The 16797-nt window shown below is 37.8% G+C and overlaps 1 protein-coding gene across 1 annotated transcript in view; it reads left to right on the top strand.

The window, feature by feature from the left end:
- LOC136831439 (uncharacterized) overlaps window positions 1-12368 on the top strand; it is an 80591-nt gene extending 68223 nt beyond the window's left edge. Inside the window, exons 2-3 of the mRNA XM_067091904.1 lie at window positions 4319-4440; window positions 7197-12368. Coding sequence (XP_066948005.1) covers window positions 4319-4440; window positions 7197-8451 — 1377 coding nt within the window. The 3' untranslated portion in view covers window positions 8452-12368. The remainder of the gene's footprint in view (window positions 1-4318; window positions 4441-7196) is intronic.
- Window positions 12369-16797: the final 4429 nt, after the last annotated feature.

Below are 16797 nucleotides of genomic sequence, written 5' to 3'. Positions count from 1 at the left end.
ATATTTATGCCTGGCAATCTCCAGACTCCCTTAGTTGGCAATGTTAATTCTGGCACTCTCCAAGCTTCCATGATGAACAGTATTTACGCCTGGCAATCTCCAAGTCACCAGGGTGGGCGATAATACTGTAATTCTAGCGATTCTGGCAATCTATAAGCCTACATGGTGGGAGGTAATCATTCTGGCAATGTCCGAGCCTCCATGGTGGGTGATGATAATTCTGGCAATCTATAAGCCTCCATGGCGGGCGACAATAATTCTGGCAATCTCCAAGCCACCAGGTTGGGCGATAATAATTCTAGCAATTCTGGCAATCTATAAGCCTTCATGATGGGCGGTAATCATTCTGGAGTCCGAGCCTCCATGGTGGGCGATGATAATTCTGGCAATCTATAAGCCTCCATGGTGGGCGATAATAATTCTGGCAATCTCTAAGCCTCCTTGGTGGGCAATAATAACTCTGGCGGTCTCCAAGCTTCCATGATGAGCAAATATTAATGATTATCAATGCCAGTGGTAGGAGTTTATTAAGTGCTCTTACAACAGAGTAACCTTAGCTGTGGGCATCGTCATTGGTGAGTAGCCTTCATTACTGGCCGTCGAATCTGGTGATCGGAACAGTGTTCGAAGGAAACAGTTCTCATTATGTACAACAGGTGACGAATTCGATTTCTGACACATTATGGATAACATGAAATGACGATAACTTCTGATGGTTAGTATTATTGTAAAAAGGGCGAGAGAGACTTATTTATTATATCGTTTATTTAATCACTTATCCATTTGTCTCTTGCCTTTTTAAATCGTTTGCATTTTTAAATCGTCTGCTACTGAAGTAGCAGACAATATCAAAATAAAGATCGGATTTCCTCCTTGTTCCCAAAGCCTTATAGTTTTTACACACTTTTACGTAACTTGACGTCTGTCTGTCTCTCTGTTTGGGTCAAAACATGCAACTCAATTTTCGACCTGTTCCCTCCGTCTGATGGACTTGAAATTTTGCATGCTTACTCAATCCCGGTGACTAAACAACATAACATGATTAGTAGGTCATCAGTGACCTCTAGTGACACTACAGTGACCAAGTATCTCAGGATTTGTATGAACCTCTTCGGATTTTCATACCTTCTTTGACTCGGTAGGATACGTTAATAACTCTACGGATTTTTCAAACCGTCTTTGGCTCGACAGGCTCTCACGTTCAATTTTTTAAAATTACAATCATAAATCGGCTGCAATTTTTGTCAAAACTAAAAAGTATGAAATATAAAAAAATATTTTTAAAAATTTTTTAGAACACGCTTTTATTAAAATTTACTAAAAAGTAACAAATAATTTTTTGAGACACCAGGTTTTCTTACAGTTAATCATGTCTACAAAAATGAAAGCGTGGGCGCCAAACATGGAAGGAAATGCTACAAGAAATAAAATTATATTTCTTTTCTTGTAGCATTTCCTTCCATGTTTGGTGCCCACGCTTTTATTTTTATAGACATGACTAATAATAAGAAAATCCTGGTGTATCTCAAAAGATTATTTGACACTTTTTAGTGCATTTTAATAAAAGCCTGTTTAAAAATCTTTTTTTTTTATCTGTTTATGGAACAAACTATTATACTCGTAGATCCTGCCCTTCATTGTATCACGCGCAATAATAATAATAATAATAATAATAATAATAATAATAATAATAATAATAATAATAATAACTAAATAAAAGTAAATAAATGAAAAAGTATAAGATAGCGTAAAAATCATGGCGGTAGTAACTTAATGGAGGTGCCTTTGTAACAGCTCCGACACGAGTGCGAGAGATACGCGAAGACCCTGACCTAGCTAACCGGCAAAGAAGAAGACAAGGTAAAAGAAATGAGCAAGTAATGACACAGCTCGGCGTGATGAACAGCGTAGTTCGTGGCACGACGTTCGTGGTCATTAAGACACGAACTCCTGTAGTTACTGCTGCTGCAAAGCCACGTTACGTCTTCGATCAATCAAACATTCTCGCGGTGAACATCCAATTGGCCAATGGAGTGACTCCCAGTTACCTCACTGGCAAACTTATCCCCAACGACCCGAATCTTTCTTGTCGACTTGCTAAACTTCCGTATAAGAGACTGCGTCATATGTGTGCATAGGAAAGAGAGAGAGTCGGTAGGGGGCAGAGGATCTACTAGAGTGGTTGCGAGTTTCAAATCACACTTATGCAATGGATCCCAATCTTTCATTTATACACAACTGACCCAAAATATATTCCAGTCACGCATGAATGATTTGGCAAGTTAACACTACCATCACTACTACTACTGCTGCTGCTGCTGCTTGTAAAAATATGAAGGTTAGATCTCAATGCCAGATTTCGGAATAAAAAAGATAGAGGCTTCAACAATTCAGGCAGTGCCACATGGCGCATGTGCATTTTCACTTTCGACTCGTTTCTGATGGCGTTGTAACGTACCAGCATGGGTTTTGGGCCTTGAACATTCTGTATTAGTGACATTTAAACACACACACACAGTAACATTTCTCAAATGATGTGACAGTCACAGAGAGTGAATTGAAACTTGAAGATTGATGTCACTACGGTGAATAAGTTCCATCCGAACAGGACAGCCGATTTTAGCAGTATTAGAAGTTGCGCCATACTAAAATAAATAAGTAAATAAATAACAACCCTCCTTTTCTGACGTGGGATGGCTCACTTCTAAATCAGTAGCTGAAATTTGATACATAGCTTTGGTTCCACCTACATTCTCTTCATAATCTTTAATATGTTTATTTTAATTTTCACGTCGTTTTAAACCCTTTTACACTCAGCCTTTGTCTTTTCGATTAGTTGCTCTAGATCCCTCTCTTTTTTCATACCATTTCATAAAACCTGTATAACGGCGTTACCAGTTTTATTCAACTTTAGAATGGACAGTGCGAAAGTATTTTTAGAGCATATATATGCGGGTTGACTATTTATTTTTCTTTCTTTTCATCCAAATTACTTACAGCTAAAAGCGTATTTCCGCCGTTGATGACCACATCCTTCGCAATGCCAGATTATGAAAAGATCAATCAATCAACATTAAACAAATTCTTTATATTTGAACATGAATGATACCAAGGACCACCTCGGCGACTCGTGAAGGGACAGGAGAAGAAACGAAGGCAGAGTAAAGAAGCGATAAAAGAGGGGGTTGGAAACTGGTGTAGAGGGAGAGAGACAGATATTTTAGAGCAGACCCATACGTACTTGTGTGAAAGAATTACACCTTTATTTTTAATCTTTTATTTATATTTTTACTTATTGGTTGATTTTTTAATACTTTTAAGGCATTTTCTATGATTGACTTCCATACTGCTGTGTTCTTAGTAATTCGCCTTTTCTCTTAAGTCATGTTATCTTGTCATTGCTTTAAATATTATTTTGTTACTTCTTCAGTTGCTCCGGTTTTGATTTGTAATGCGTTTCATTACATTTTCAAGTTATTACCTCATTTCTGCGGGGTTTTCGACTGGCGTTTTCTCATTCCCAGTGTGGGAGAATTTTTGCAGAATTGTTGCCATGGTGCTTTTGCGAGTTGATTCCCTGCTGCTGCTTCTTTCTGAATTTCTTGGAAGCTCCCTCTGTGACCACTACCAACTGTATATATTCCCTTCACTTCGTTGCCTTTCGAGTATTTCGTCTTGTCAACTATCTCGTCAGTGTTTCCAGGTGTTATATCACTAATTAATTTCTTCCCGCAGGGTCAAATGTTTACAGTTATTTTGTTATTTTTTCGATCAATTTTTCCAATTATTTTGTAATTTTGTCAAATCGATTTCAACAATTACGAGTCTGTTGTTCTTTTCCATGTGTGTGTATGTGTGTGTGTATATGTATATATATATATATATATATATATATATATATATATATATATATATATATATATAGAGAGAGAGAGAGAGAGAGAGAGAGAGAGAGAGAGAAATTTCTGACTCACATCAGGATCGAACCAAAGTCTTTCAAATGGTTGGCAGCACCCTGGTCTTTCTTTTGAAAAACCTGGGTTCGATCCTAATGTGAGTCAGAAATTATTTTCTGTTCCACACGTGATTGTGTGTTGATTATTTCTAAATTTCTATATATATATATATGTATATGTGTGTGTATTATTATATATTATTTTTATTTCCCCTGTATTTTTTGTGTATTTTTCCCATCAACGTTTCTAATGGATAAGTTGTTGCTTTTCGAATTATGATATTATTTTTTCTCCTAGCAGAGACCTCCTTATATTACTGTTTCTTTCCGAAGTCTCATTTGCTTCTATCGTGGCCCCCGCAGGTTGCTTTATTGCTGGGGGTGTTGGACAGCGCTCTGGCCGGCCAGATTTTAAGTTACAAGGAGGCGCAGCATTCCAGGAGCGAGGCTGGCGTTCCAGGCACCAATGTCACTGGAAAATGGAGGTATGGAAAGTTCCATGTGGCATGGACTGGTTTTCGTAGTAGAAAATGACATGAGAGAGGGCTTCATGTGACATGTCACTTTCTTATTTTTGTTAACATTTTTTTGTTCAGATAGCTAAACTAGAGGTCAATATTTGTTATTAGAGTTATTAAAAGAAAATTTTATTATGGTGGAGGAAAAAAGGAGCAGACAATTAGGGAAATGTTTTAAATTATGGTATAATTGTGATATCTAACTGGTTAGTGTTGTTATTTTTAAAGTGACACTGATAGGTCCTGTAAAATGTTAAGACAGTTGCCAAATGTTATGTTCTGACAGGATATTCGAAAACACACATTAAGTAATATTTCCTGTGAAATATAAATACAAGTATTTTCCCTGTTTTTCTTTTCTTATAGGTTAAGCAAATGTTATGAGACATTTGACTGTCCCTTTCCCGTAAGATCAAAAGGACTACTCTTCAGTTCACCTTGACTGGCCATGAACGACATTCATTTTTTCCTTCGGTTATCGGGACCTTGGATAGATTCTTGTTTTTCCTTGGCTGCAATTTGCCTTTAAAGGCCACTATGTTTTTCCTTGACTGATTGTTTTGGGGTGACACTTCAGTTTCTTTAATTACAGAGTTATAGGCGTGTTGTAGTTTTTGCAGTTTCCCAGAATTCATACTACATTTTTTCCTCGATTGACCAATGCTTCGAATGGCGTAATCTCACCTTGATCTAAAGAATCTTCGGAGACTCTCACCTGCCCTTTCATGCAAAACAAATTTCGATACTGTTAGTTTTTTCTTAGGTGCACCATTTTTCCCTTGAATCCAAACTGAACTTCTGGGTGTCATAACCTATTAACTTGAGAGTCCTTAGCATTTTTTTTTTCGGCTAAGGGACGCATTAGACTTTTCTTTTCATGTGATGACATTTTGTTTTCTCAGTTAATATAAACTCTTAAAAGCATTATTTTTCCATTGTCAATTGAGATCCTATCAGGGTTTTTTTTTAATAAAAAACTAAGATTGCATTTTACTTTCCCATAGTCGACCAAAACTTCAGACGAAAGGTTTTTACGATAAATGGTAACTGTGGAGGACATTTTGCTTCTCTATCAGTAACGGAAACCCTAGCTAACGGTTTCTTCTCGAGAATCAACCTGGTCTTTAGACATTTTCCTCTTATTTGAAAACTGGAAACCTAAAGAATTGTGTTTTTCCACGAATGAAGAAACTTCAGGCGAAACTTTGCTCGCCTTAGAAAACAAACCTCGGTGAAACTTTTTCCCAGTCATTTTGGTTTTCCCTTACTCGCAAAATCCCTTTATGAAGGTTCATTCTCCTTAAATCACCTGGAAGTCTTGACATTGTCACGTACTGAATAAGCAACAGCTCTCAAGACGTTTCTTTTTATTTATCCTGTTCTTGGCAACCAACCAGGCAACTCGAGCGATTTGGCTCGGGAGAGATGTTGTCGGGGCTTTTAAATGCCACTTACTGATATTAGGACTCACCTTGGCCAAGCATCTGGTATTTGCCTATGGACGTTTAACCTTCTTTCAGTAGCTATGGATAGGGATGATGATGTGGCTCTGTGTCTCATTTTTTTTTAACCTGTCATGAAAAGAAAAACCTCTCTGTCTGTCTGTCTGTCTCACTAAGATGGCATATATTAATCTGCCGAAGAGAATGGCACACTGGTACCATCTGTCAACCTAACAGCAATTGGCTTCCATCAGCTTATTTCCTCGATGTTCTGAGACATCTGTGAGTCACCCCTGCAGAATAAAACAATGTTTTACTTAAGATTCCCTCTACATGTAAGATTTCTGGCAAGAATGTTGCCTTTTCCCCGAAACAAGTCTTTTCGAGTCGAAGTGAACAGAATTAAAGGTTTTGTATTACTTGAATTAGAATGAATGGTTCCATAGAGCATCACTGATTACAATGTTTGAGCAACTTCTGTCACACTAAAGAAACTGGGACAATACTCTTCACCATCAAAATGATGAAAAGAAGGCGCATTTTTACGAAAATCTGTATTACTTCAATTGAAATTACATTTATTTTTTTATCATTAATGACTGCTACTACTCCAACAAAGGGTTCATTCTACAACACATCAAAGAAACTGTCTTTGAAAACCAGAGACTACAGTTTTTTCTTTCGTGTTATCCTGAATCGGATGATAGTCAGTGAAGACTGACCTTCGTCTGCACACCAGACGAGCCTTCCATCTTTTGCTGGTTTTTATGGAATCCCAGAACACCAAGGATAGTCTTGTTTTTACGCGTTTCTTTTTGCACATTTCGGGCGATTTTGCTTGTTCTCGCCATTTTTTGAGTTTCCTTTATCCTCTGAATTGTGAGACGGCAAAGACACGTGGTTATGCTGGAATAAATGTTAGCAGACGAGTTTGCTAAGTTGCCACGTTTGCGTTCAGCTTGATGAGCTTCTTTTTTTTTTTTTTTTATTCTCGCATATGAGGGTATCAGTTAAATGTGGCATGTTCAAGATAGAGAAACCGAGGTACAACTGTTTTAGCGTTGTACTGTCATGGCTGACCTTTAGAAGTCTTGAAGTCCCACACTTCTTATGGCCATGCATGTACCATTTGTTATGGAAGAAATGTAATTACTTACCGTTGCTATATTGTTTGATTATTCTGTAATATTCCTCTGTGCTTCCCAGCTTGAATTATTTTAAGGTGAATAATCAAAGGCTGTTGAAGCAGAAGAAAACTAACCTTTTCTACTCTTATTCCAGCTGGGTGGACAGCCGAGGACAACAGCATCACGTATGGTACATAGCAGATACTGGTGGATTCAGAGCTTTCGGTGACCTTGTACCGTCCGACCGTCAACAGCCATCTTTTCTTGAAATCGGCACTCCTGTGATAGGTGGGCGTGCTGAAGTTTCCTCATCAGGTGAAGATCCAGTAGCTAAGAGTCTTCCATCGGTCTTACCTGAGAAGGAGCCAATACCAGTTGGTACTCCTGTTCTGGGAGGCCCTCGCAGAACTTCAGATAGTCACACTGGCAATCATTTTTCTGTTCTTGGTTTTCCTGAAATATCCCAGGTCGAAGCTGCCCTAAAGGCTGAATCAAGAGCTACAGCTGTTAGTCCAATAGCAATACCAAAGGCTGATGTCGCCATAGATTCTCTACAGCTTTCAAGAACAGAAGGTTCTCAAGAGGTATTTGGACAGAATGCACGTAGCCAAATGAATGATGCTTCATCTCAAAGCACAGGATGTCAAGAAGAAAACTCTGATACCAAAGAGGGTTTGTCAAAGTCAATGTCCAGCACAGGAGGAGAAAATGTTCTTGCTCAGAGGATGCTAGGAAAAGCTCTTGAAACTTTCTCAATATCAAGTGAAAATAAACGTAAGTTGATAACACCTAGTGACATGCAGAGGGAAACACAACAAATGACATTATCTCTGGAAGTCCTATCTGCTCCAGAAAAAGGTTCAGACTTTGTCTTGATCGACCGCCTTAGACTCCCTACTGAGCCTAAACCCAGAGTAGGGCCACCACAGATTGTGCCTCAGCCAGTCAGTGTCCAGAATCCATCAACACGGGTGATCATGGGTCTCCACACCTCCGGCAGACCTCCCACTGCTGATCGTCTTACACAACCCTCCAGGAACCTTGCCCCACTTGGGATACACCTGCTCAATCTGGTGCCTTTCAGGTCTAACAGCAAGAGCCTCAATTCCAACGGGCCAGTACCCAAGCCCATTCGAGTGGTTGGGGCACCAAATCTGGAGAACTTCTACAGACCAGCGACTCTTGCCCGAACAACGCCTTCGCCTTTCAGGCTGCCCAATCCAATCCGTGATTACGATTACTTCTATAGTGATTACGATTATTACGATTATGCCAATTACGATACTGGTTCCCCTGCTGGGGGGCCACAGAATACCAAAAGTGCCAGCAATTCGCCCAAAGATAATAGTGACGAGAGTGAGAATTCTGCTGAACCTGAGGGGCTCGACAGCGACGAAGTTGATGAATGAGACTTTAAACGATTAATTTTAGAGGCTGAATAACTCTCCGAAGGGCACCAAGGCTCTGTGAGCCTAAGTTATTTAAGTGCCTAATGGACTCTGAAAAGTGAAGGTGGAGTACGTTAGCATGTAAGGGAAAACTCAGGTCATTTTCTGTCAAATTAAAAGTAGAAAAATTAAGTTTCCGACTCTCAAAATGCAGTTCTAAGATTCCTGGTGGGCTTAAGTTCTTATTTTTGAATCAGATGCAGTTAAACACATACGTGAATTATCTGACTTGCAACAGTGATGGAGATGTTTTGTAAAAGTTTCAGATTCTATACATTAAGAAAGAAAATATGAACATATGAAAAATAAGAGCTAGTATTGGTATAATAGCCTTTTGGTAGAAAGAATATGTATTTGAAAATATCAACCCATACAACAGCATGAAATTGTTACAAATTTGTGACCAATATATTTTCTTATTAAAAAAAACTAATTGTAACGGAACGAAAAATTTACTTGTTTCTCAGTAATACGATTCATCACCTGAGTTTGACCTTATCAGATGCATACTAGTGTGAATCACTGTTCGAGCGACGATAAAACCTGCTATAGGAGTAACTGTGATTGCTTTATGTTAAGAAAAAAGTACTGTGATGTGTGAGATTTGTTACATCGGTAAGACAGAAAAGTTGGGAGTATTAAGCGACGTTTCTTGTGCACTCTGTACACTATTTTTTAATAAGAGATTTTTGTTATTCATTTTTGCAGTTTTCTGCTCTAGACTGTATGAAGCAGAAAGAGGATTTTTCATCTCTAAATTTTATTCTAAAGTAGTTTCAGTACTAGGCACTTATTCTTATATTTACGCAATTTTAAACATAATTTAATGGTAGGGGAACATTTAAAAGCATGGCTACATTGACTTTATTCAGGTGTTACATTTACAACTCTAGCAAGGAAACTCTTGTACAGAAATGTTATTTTTTAAAATTTTAATGGAAAGCAAGAAAGCAATAATTTACTTTTTCGAGCTACGAACACAGGCATCTTGCTGTATGTGGTTTCGTGCGAGCAAGCTGAAATGGTCAAAATTTTCTCAGTTTGTAAAATGTAGTATTGTGGTACATTTTTTAAAGTTTACCAAGGTCGTCTCTAAGCTAATTTGTAAAGGCCATTCACTCGCAGTCTGATGTACAATGGAAAAATTGCTTCACTCTAAGTTTTTCCTTTCAGATACGTTTCGTGATCAGACGGGCTTAGTCAAAATTATAGTTAACACCTTGGAAGGTCGAATCATGTCTCAAGTTCCTGCGATTCAACCTCACATATCGTGATGGTTTTTTCGTAAAGCTCTCTTGCGTTTTTCCAAGAAGAAAGTTTCTATAAAGTTCTCTATAATCTTGGAGTTTCTTTGTGTTAGATTGTGTTGTAATTTCCTTTCTTCAAGGTATCCACTTGTAAGCTGTAACAGAGAGCAGCGTCTGTGTCGCAGTTATGAAGTGCCTTGTTGATCAGTGCCTTATTGCCGTGCGACAAGTAAAAGTTGACACAAGATATTTGAAATACAACACTAAGGTCAGTTCATTAAGGAAGAACGGTGCAAGTTGTCTTAACGATGTAATGAAACGAGTGGGGGGGTTCATGTCGAAATAGTTTAGCTAGTACTATTGCCAATCTCCGATCTAGGCTGGTACTTACCGTGGCACCATTCCAGCCAGCCTGGAATATCCTGAACGAGCCATGGAAGCCCACTGCCAAGCCGATAGTAGTACAGGTGACACCAGAATCCATTCCAATTAAAAGTAAATTAGTCGAGCAACCATAACTGTAACTCCGTACATTTGTGTGAGTTCAAACATACGAATTTTAAATATATTTGTAATGCATCATCACAAGAAAAGAGTCATTCAGTGATTGTTTATAAAATGTTTCAACATTTTATTTTTAGAAGAAAATATCTCTATATAGGTATAAAAAATATATTTCCATGAGTCTGCCTCAATTAAATATTATATGTCACGAGAATAACCTAGGCTGAAAATAAACTTAACTAGATACACAATTTCAATCCTTTCAAGATGAAATGGCGAAGAAGAAAACCTCCAAAAAGCAACAACAAAGGAGCCATCTAGTGGCAGAGCTAACCAGGTCTCTGTTATACACGAGTGACCAGAGTCTCGTTACGAGACTAGTTACAGTCACGGATTAAGGTGAAGGTAGGTCAGTAGTCTTTAAAACAACTTGTCTTACAGGATTTAGACAAAATCGTGCAGTCCGTCCGTGTGAGAGCATCTAATGTAGTCTGTGGAGAAAATGTGAAGTGAGATTCTTCTTGTTTGAAAAGATATGTCTGGCAAAAACGCACAAACATTCATTGGGATAACGAATTACTGAATAGTAATATAAGTAATACTTTTTTTTTTTTGACTGAACAGTATAGGAAAGGGTGTAGATAATGCAGTACAGGTGAGATAATTTTTGAAATTTACCTAGATACTTTAAGAAACTTGCTGTTTTTTGTTTTAAACGTTCACCACTGAGGGGCTGGTACTAAACACGGCGACCAGCGGAGCTTTTCTGCCAAATTGTCTTGTATTTCGTTAATGATCATAAAACATAACTAGTTCTCTTTGTAAACCAGTGAGTGAAATATAGAGATGCGTCCTATGCAAACCTTAACAAACCTAATGTAACCTAACCTGACCAAGGGTACCGTAGGTCAAATAGAAACGATATTTGCTTATTCCATGGTGACTTTGTCGCCCTGTTTGTCACTGTACCCATATGGAATGGGTTAACATTACCCCATAGTCCATACAACAAGTTCCCAGTGTGATCCCCTGTTTTTGTTGGATAGAGTGGCTGCTGTGGTGCTTTAACCAAACGCTTCCGAAGTTAAAAAAATACCTTTCGTCAAAATTATATCGAAAAATATTAAAACAATCGGTATTTAAATTTTAAAATCATTTGCCACCCTAGTCGTTGCCGTTTTGAGAACCTGCATTCCTACAAAGTGCAAATACGGTGTTTGTCGTGAAGACTCTTCACTGACCACATACACATCGAGTTATTTCATAAAAGATTCCCAGAAAAAAATTCAGAAATCGTCACATGTTACACAGGAAACTAACACTACCTACAGTCCTGTACAAAACGTATTAAGGAGGCGTTATTTACTACCATTGGCCGAATTACGAAAGTATTTGTTGTTGGTTACGAAAAAGGTAGACAGACGGCAGCACACTAGTTGACAACGTTCTTCATAATATGACAATTTTTGTAAACAAAGAGTTATAAGCATTTTATTTACACTTTAACGTGAGTTTGATGATGAAAATTACAAATACTTCATTCGTTTGAGATCAGTCTGCATTATGCCAGATTGGATCTAGTCCTAGGGTAGAACGTAAATTAATGTATACCTGTTATTGCAAAACTCGACAACTTTTAATTTCCAAAGATGGATTAACCAACACGGCCTTAAATTTTTTACTGGTTTTCTTGATAAAATTCGCTTTTATATAGGGAAAATTGTAGTGCAATACATTCAAGAGCCCTGTCGTTCTTTTGCCCTGTTTCCTTTTTAATTAAAATGTATGTATTAAAACCTTTCAATGGCTCTATCTGAAAGCAAAATAGGTTAATTTTCATATCATCTGTTAGCCTAAAAGATGAATCTCGGTGTACAGTTGGTAAAATCAGGTTCAGAGTATTTCGGAGTTAAAAACGGAATCACAGCACATTCTCATGCAGACCGAAATTATACGTATATATACGGAAGTTATAGGTATGGTTGCTACCTGTGATTTTTTTTAATTTTTTTTAGAAACCCAAGTTTTGCATCACCTTTTGGCTAAATTTAAGGAGCTTTTGTAAATATTATTTTATGGATTTGCTGTCATGCCTTTTATTGTGTATATAAAAGAAACCCAGATTTTCATGTGTGTTTTATTTTTCTTCATAATTCCTTACAAAAATTCACTCCTATTTTAGGTGCATTAAGGTTCGTAGTCTAAAATTAAATCCTGCCACGATTGCTCTGTACTGGATTTTTCCACTATTTTTAACAAATAATCCCGAACGTCAAAGATTACACACACACACACACACACACTATATGCATGTATACATACATATATATATATATATATATATATATATATATATATATATATATATATATATGCATGCATACATATACATTTACATATATATATATATATATATATATATATATATATATATATATATATATATATATATATATTTAACAATTAAGAATGGATTTTATACATATAAAAGCACAGTTTTAATGAGACCATGCAGTTAAGCAGCGCTATACGCCATTCGCACATTCCAATATTTTTGTTCTCCTAGAGAGTTCATATCCCTGAGAATATTATTTTATTAACATTATTTATCAACCATCATTCGATTAAAAATTGGCCGGGTCTCCCGCCCCTCGGAAAATGGAGGTTATTAAAATTAGCAGATCATTCAGTGTAGCTAGCATTTCTCGGAGTGAATTGGTTGTTAATTACGCGAACCTTTAACCCTTCCTATGACACCGACACGGACAAGTTTAGTCTTTCATTGCTTACTGTTCCGGTAGGTCGTGCGTAAAAGGCCCAGTGAAGTGAATTTTATGTAACTGCTACGTATCTTTGATTTCGAACTGTTTACTGGGCAAGTGGTGTGTTGTCATAATAAGCCAGTCCTCATCTTGGTAACAGGAACACCTGCTTGTAAGCCTACTTAGTTAATGGGTGGCCACAACAAGTAGTTTATTCCCCTTCACCCCCAAGAAAGATGTCCTGGAAATCACCGGAAGGTAGGTAAATATGCTTCGTGTATGTAGGTATTAGCTTGGGTAAATATTCATTCGATATATTTCTCGTTTTCGATATGGCGCTTAGATTTTCCCACTACCTTACTGCATAGTTTGTTTTTACCTTCATTATTACTGCTGTGAAGAGGAAGGACCTTGCCAGCATAAGGCTGGCACAATCTAGATAGAAAGATATCAGTTAGCTCTACCATGCTGTGGTTACCATAGCATGAGAATTAAAGTTGTATTAGCGCAATTAACGACTGGTGCCAAACTTTATCATTCTAATGGAAAACATAATCAGTAAAAGGAAGCAATTTGATGAGATTGAATTACTCATCTCATAACGTAATCACTTAATGATTAATGTTAATGTACCGTTGCTAACGGTTATTGATGAGACCGTGGGATACTGCCGTATGTCCTGTTGCTTATCAAGGTTAATAATGGGTGTTGTTCAGAGCTGCTGCTAGTCCTGTCATTTATGGAACCATAAACCCCTTTTCTTCAATGCCCCTCACGGAGAGGCCATCATATTAAAAAAAAAAAAAAAGGGGGAGGAATACTTGCAATGTTTCGAAATTGTTTGTCTCCGAGATTTTATTTTAACGTTAACAACTCTTCTCAGTTGTAAGTAGGGGACGAGTTGTTTCGCTCGCGAATAAAAGAATTCATCAATGCAGGATTTTTCTCGAGAGCACTAAAATGAAAATCAGCTCGTTAGTACATGTAATTTGAGAAACTCAAATAGCCTGCTGACCACAAAAGCCTAAAGCTACCCATAAGGTTTTATATTTTGAATTTAAAACTAGGCCTAAACGAACTCTGAAGATGTGACAGAACGAATTGTCGTTTGTGACCACACCTCAACTCATGGTAAAAGAGGCAGTATAGGCTAGCATTGCCTAAAGGAGAAACAAAACTAGCTCAAATTAGCCCCATTTAAATTGTTAAATTGGCAGTCATACGTTTTTCTTGTAGGGGTCTGTCTCATTTTATAATGGGAATGCCTCTTTAGAAATGCGTTATGTTTAATATTTGACCTTGCCCAGCATTTCACTACGTAACATAATAACCTAAGCTTGTTATTTATCTACGAACGATTTTATTTATCCAACGAACGTAGTTTGAGTATAGAAATTCGTTCATGCGTGCATCACAGCCGGGATGAAATCGAGCTTGGACCTGAATCTGAATGTATAGTCGTGCATTTGTTGTTGCCCCACCGAGTACATTTTATACCCGGTTGCATAATTAGAAGAACGAAGCCAAAATAAAGTTCAATATATCTTAGTTTTACCAGACCACTGAGCTGATTAACAGCTCTCCTAGGGCTGGCCCGAAGGATTAGACTTATTTTACGTGGCTAAGAACCAATTGGTTACTTAGCAACGGGACCTACAGCTTATTGTGGAATCCGAACCACATTATAGCGAGAAATTAATTTCTATCACCAGAAATGAATTCCTGGAACAAGGTAAACTGATAATGACTGAAATGATCACAAATTCACAAATGTCATACATATGCTGTAGTCCCCGTTTTAGCAATTTCAGTAAAAGCTCTTCTTCATAGCTGTCAGGTAGGAAAGAATGGTTGAGGACTTTCCTGTCACAGTCATAAAGTTACAATTAATAAGGGTTTTGGCCAGTCATTCGCCTGAATCCCGGGCAATAACATCATTTATATCGGAATATATTTTTCCTGAATATTTTTTAGATATCAAAACATTATTGCTGAAGGAACCACCGGGCAGTTTATTTTAACCAATGACTGGCGCTGTCAATGTGTGGATTTTCGAATACTGTACTTCTTGTTCAGTATATCTTGCGAAAGATTTCTTTTTTTATATGCGTATGTCGTGTTTGTGTCTATAAAAATTTAAACGTCGAAGTTACTAAGGTTAGGCTTTTTTCATTATTTCTGGTCACAGTTTTATTCATATTGCAGGACGCTTTTGCATAGACAGTGTGTGTGTGATGCGTAATTGGATAGACCTTGTTTTCTTAGGCGGTATTATTTCAACATTGGAGTAATTTTGGAGACTATTTCAGAAAGACATATTTTGGCTTATGAATTTCATTACATGGCGGAAGAAACCGCAGTTTTTTAAAAGCAGTCAATACTTAAAGTTGTTCATGCTACCAAAATATTGTTTACTGTTTTTACCGCCCCCCCCCCAGGGTATTACTTTGCCGAAGGCGCTATGCGTAACAGTGCAGATACATCCAGAGATTTAATCTTACATTGATTGTCAAATGCACACTGTCATAGCGCAAACAAAAATGAAATCTAAATTTTTTCTCGAACGACTTGATATTTTCAGTCCTAATATCAAGCACAAAGTGGTTCAAACACCAGTTCGCTACCATGTTGTCGCACCAGGAATACACAGCTCATTACAATGAAAAAACCTGTTCATGTATATACTCACAATTACGCAAGAAAAGTGTACAAACGGCAATTTTTTTCTTCCTGGGTAATACAGGATTCACCGTAATGCTTTGTTTTCGTCTGACGTCTCGGTTTTGGAATCTTCCGTAGTCTGCCGTAGTCGTCATAGATATTGCTTGGGAAGGAATGTGAAATTAAGTTTGGGCTCATCTTGATAAATGGATAACACGAACTAAATGCTTTGTTTTTGCTTTATAATAATCTACGAAATGTCAACACACTTGGTCGATCCACTGTCTGTTGCTGTGTGTTAGAGGTAGTGTAACATAAACCTTCATAGTTAAGGGCATAACACAGTTCTGTGAGCTGAATGGGGGTTTTATTCTCTGTGGGTATGACTTGATATTTTGGTGCTTTTAGTGAAAAGAGCTGCTTTGATTAATGACTGACATTCCAAAGATATAAAATAGAGCTGCTTGCATCGTTGTGCAGTAAGGTAAAACATTGCACATGCACAGTTTTCATATACAAATAAAGGTGGCTCATTTTTCATGAAAAAGATAGTTCCCTTGGCCTCCAGCATGAACGGGTCCGTGTCTTCCTTTACACATATACAGTACAATTGGTATCCCTGTGTGTCTTAACGCATATGCAGGTGGTTCGCTTTATATATACACACCTAAGGAGTCTTCACGTGCATACATGTGGCAAAGACGTCATAATGACCCAGACAGATGACCAAGAAGGTGGATTGCCATTCTGCCGAGCTGCTGGCCAGGTATAATCCTTGCAGGAGGGATGAAGTGATGGTTTAGGTTAATCACGAGGTCCAGGTAGTAGGGACCGAGGGGTTCCTATATCATTTCGCAGTTAACATAAATAGGAAAATCCCAGTGATCTGCTCACCAGTTCTACACCTTAGGCCCGTGGTGGAGGATGCTTCTCGGCACCCCAGGGACCAAATGGATGTCTGTGCATTCCCACGATTTGCTCTAATCCATTGGGTGATCATCAGTGTATTGATCACCCCTGGTCTCTGAATGAGCATAACCTTCACCGGTTAGGGTTTAAGTTCTGGAAATCATTTTCCACTTCCTAGCTTAGTGGTTAACTCAACCTGTGATGAGCTGATGTACTTTAGGAGA

The sequence above is a fragment of the Macrobrachium rosenbergii genome, chromosome 48, assembly GCF_040412425.1.
Source record: "Macrobrachium rosenbergii isolate ZJJX-2024 chromosome 48, ASM4041242v1, whole genome shotgun sequence".
Lineage (NCBI taxonomy): Eukaryota > Metazoa > Arthropoda > Malacostraca > Decapoda > Palaemonidae > Macrobrachium > Macrobrachium rosenbergii.
Note: the sequence above shows the minus strand (reverse complement) of the source record. Positions and strands in the feature narration are given on the sequence as shown.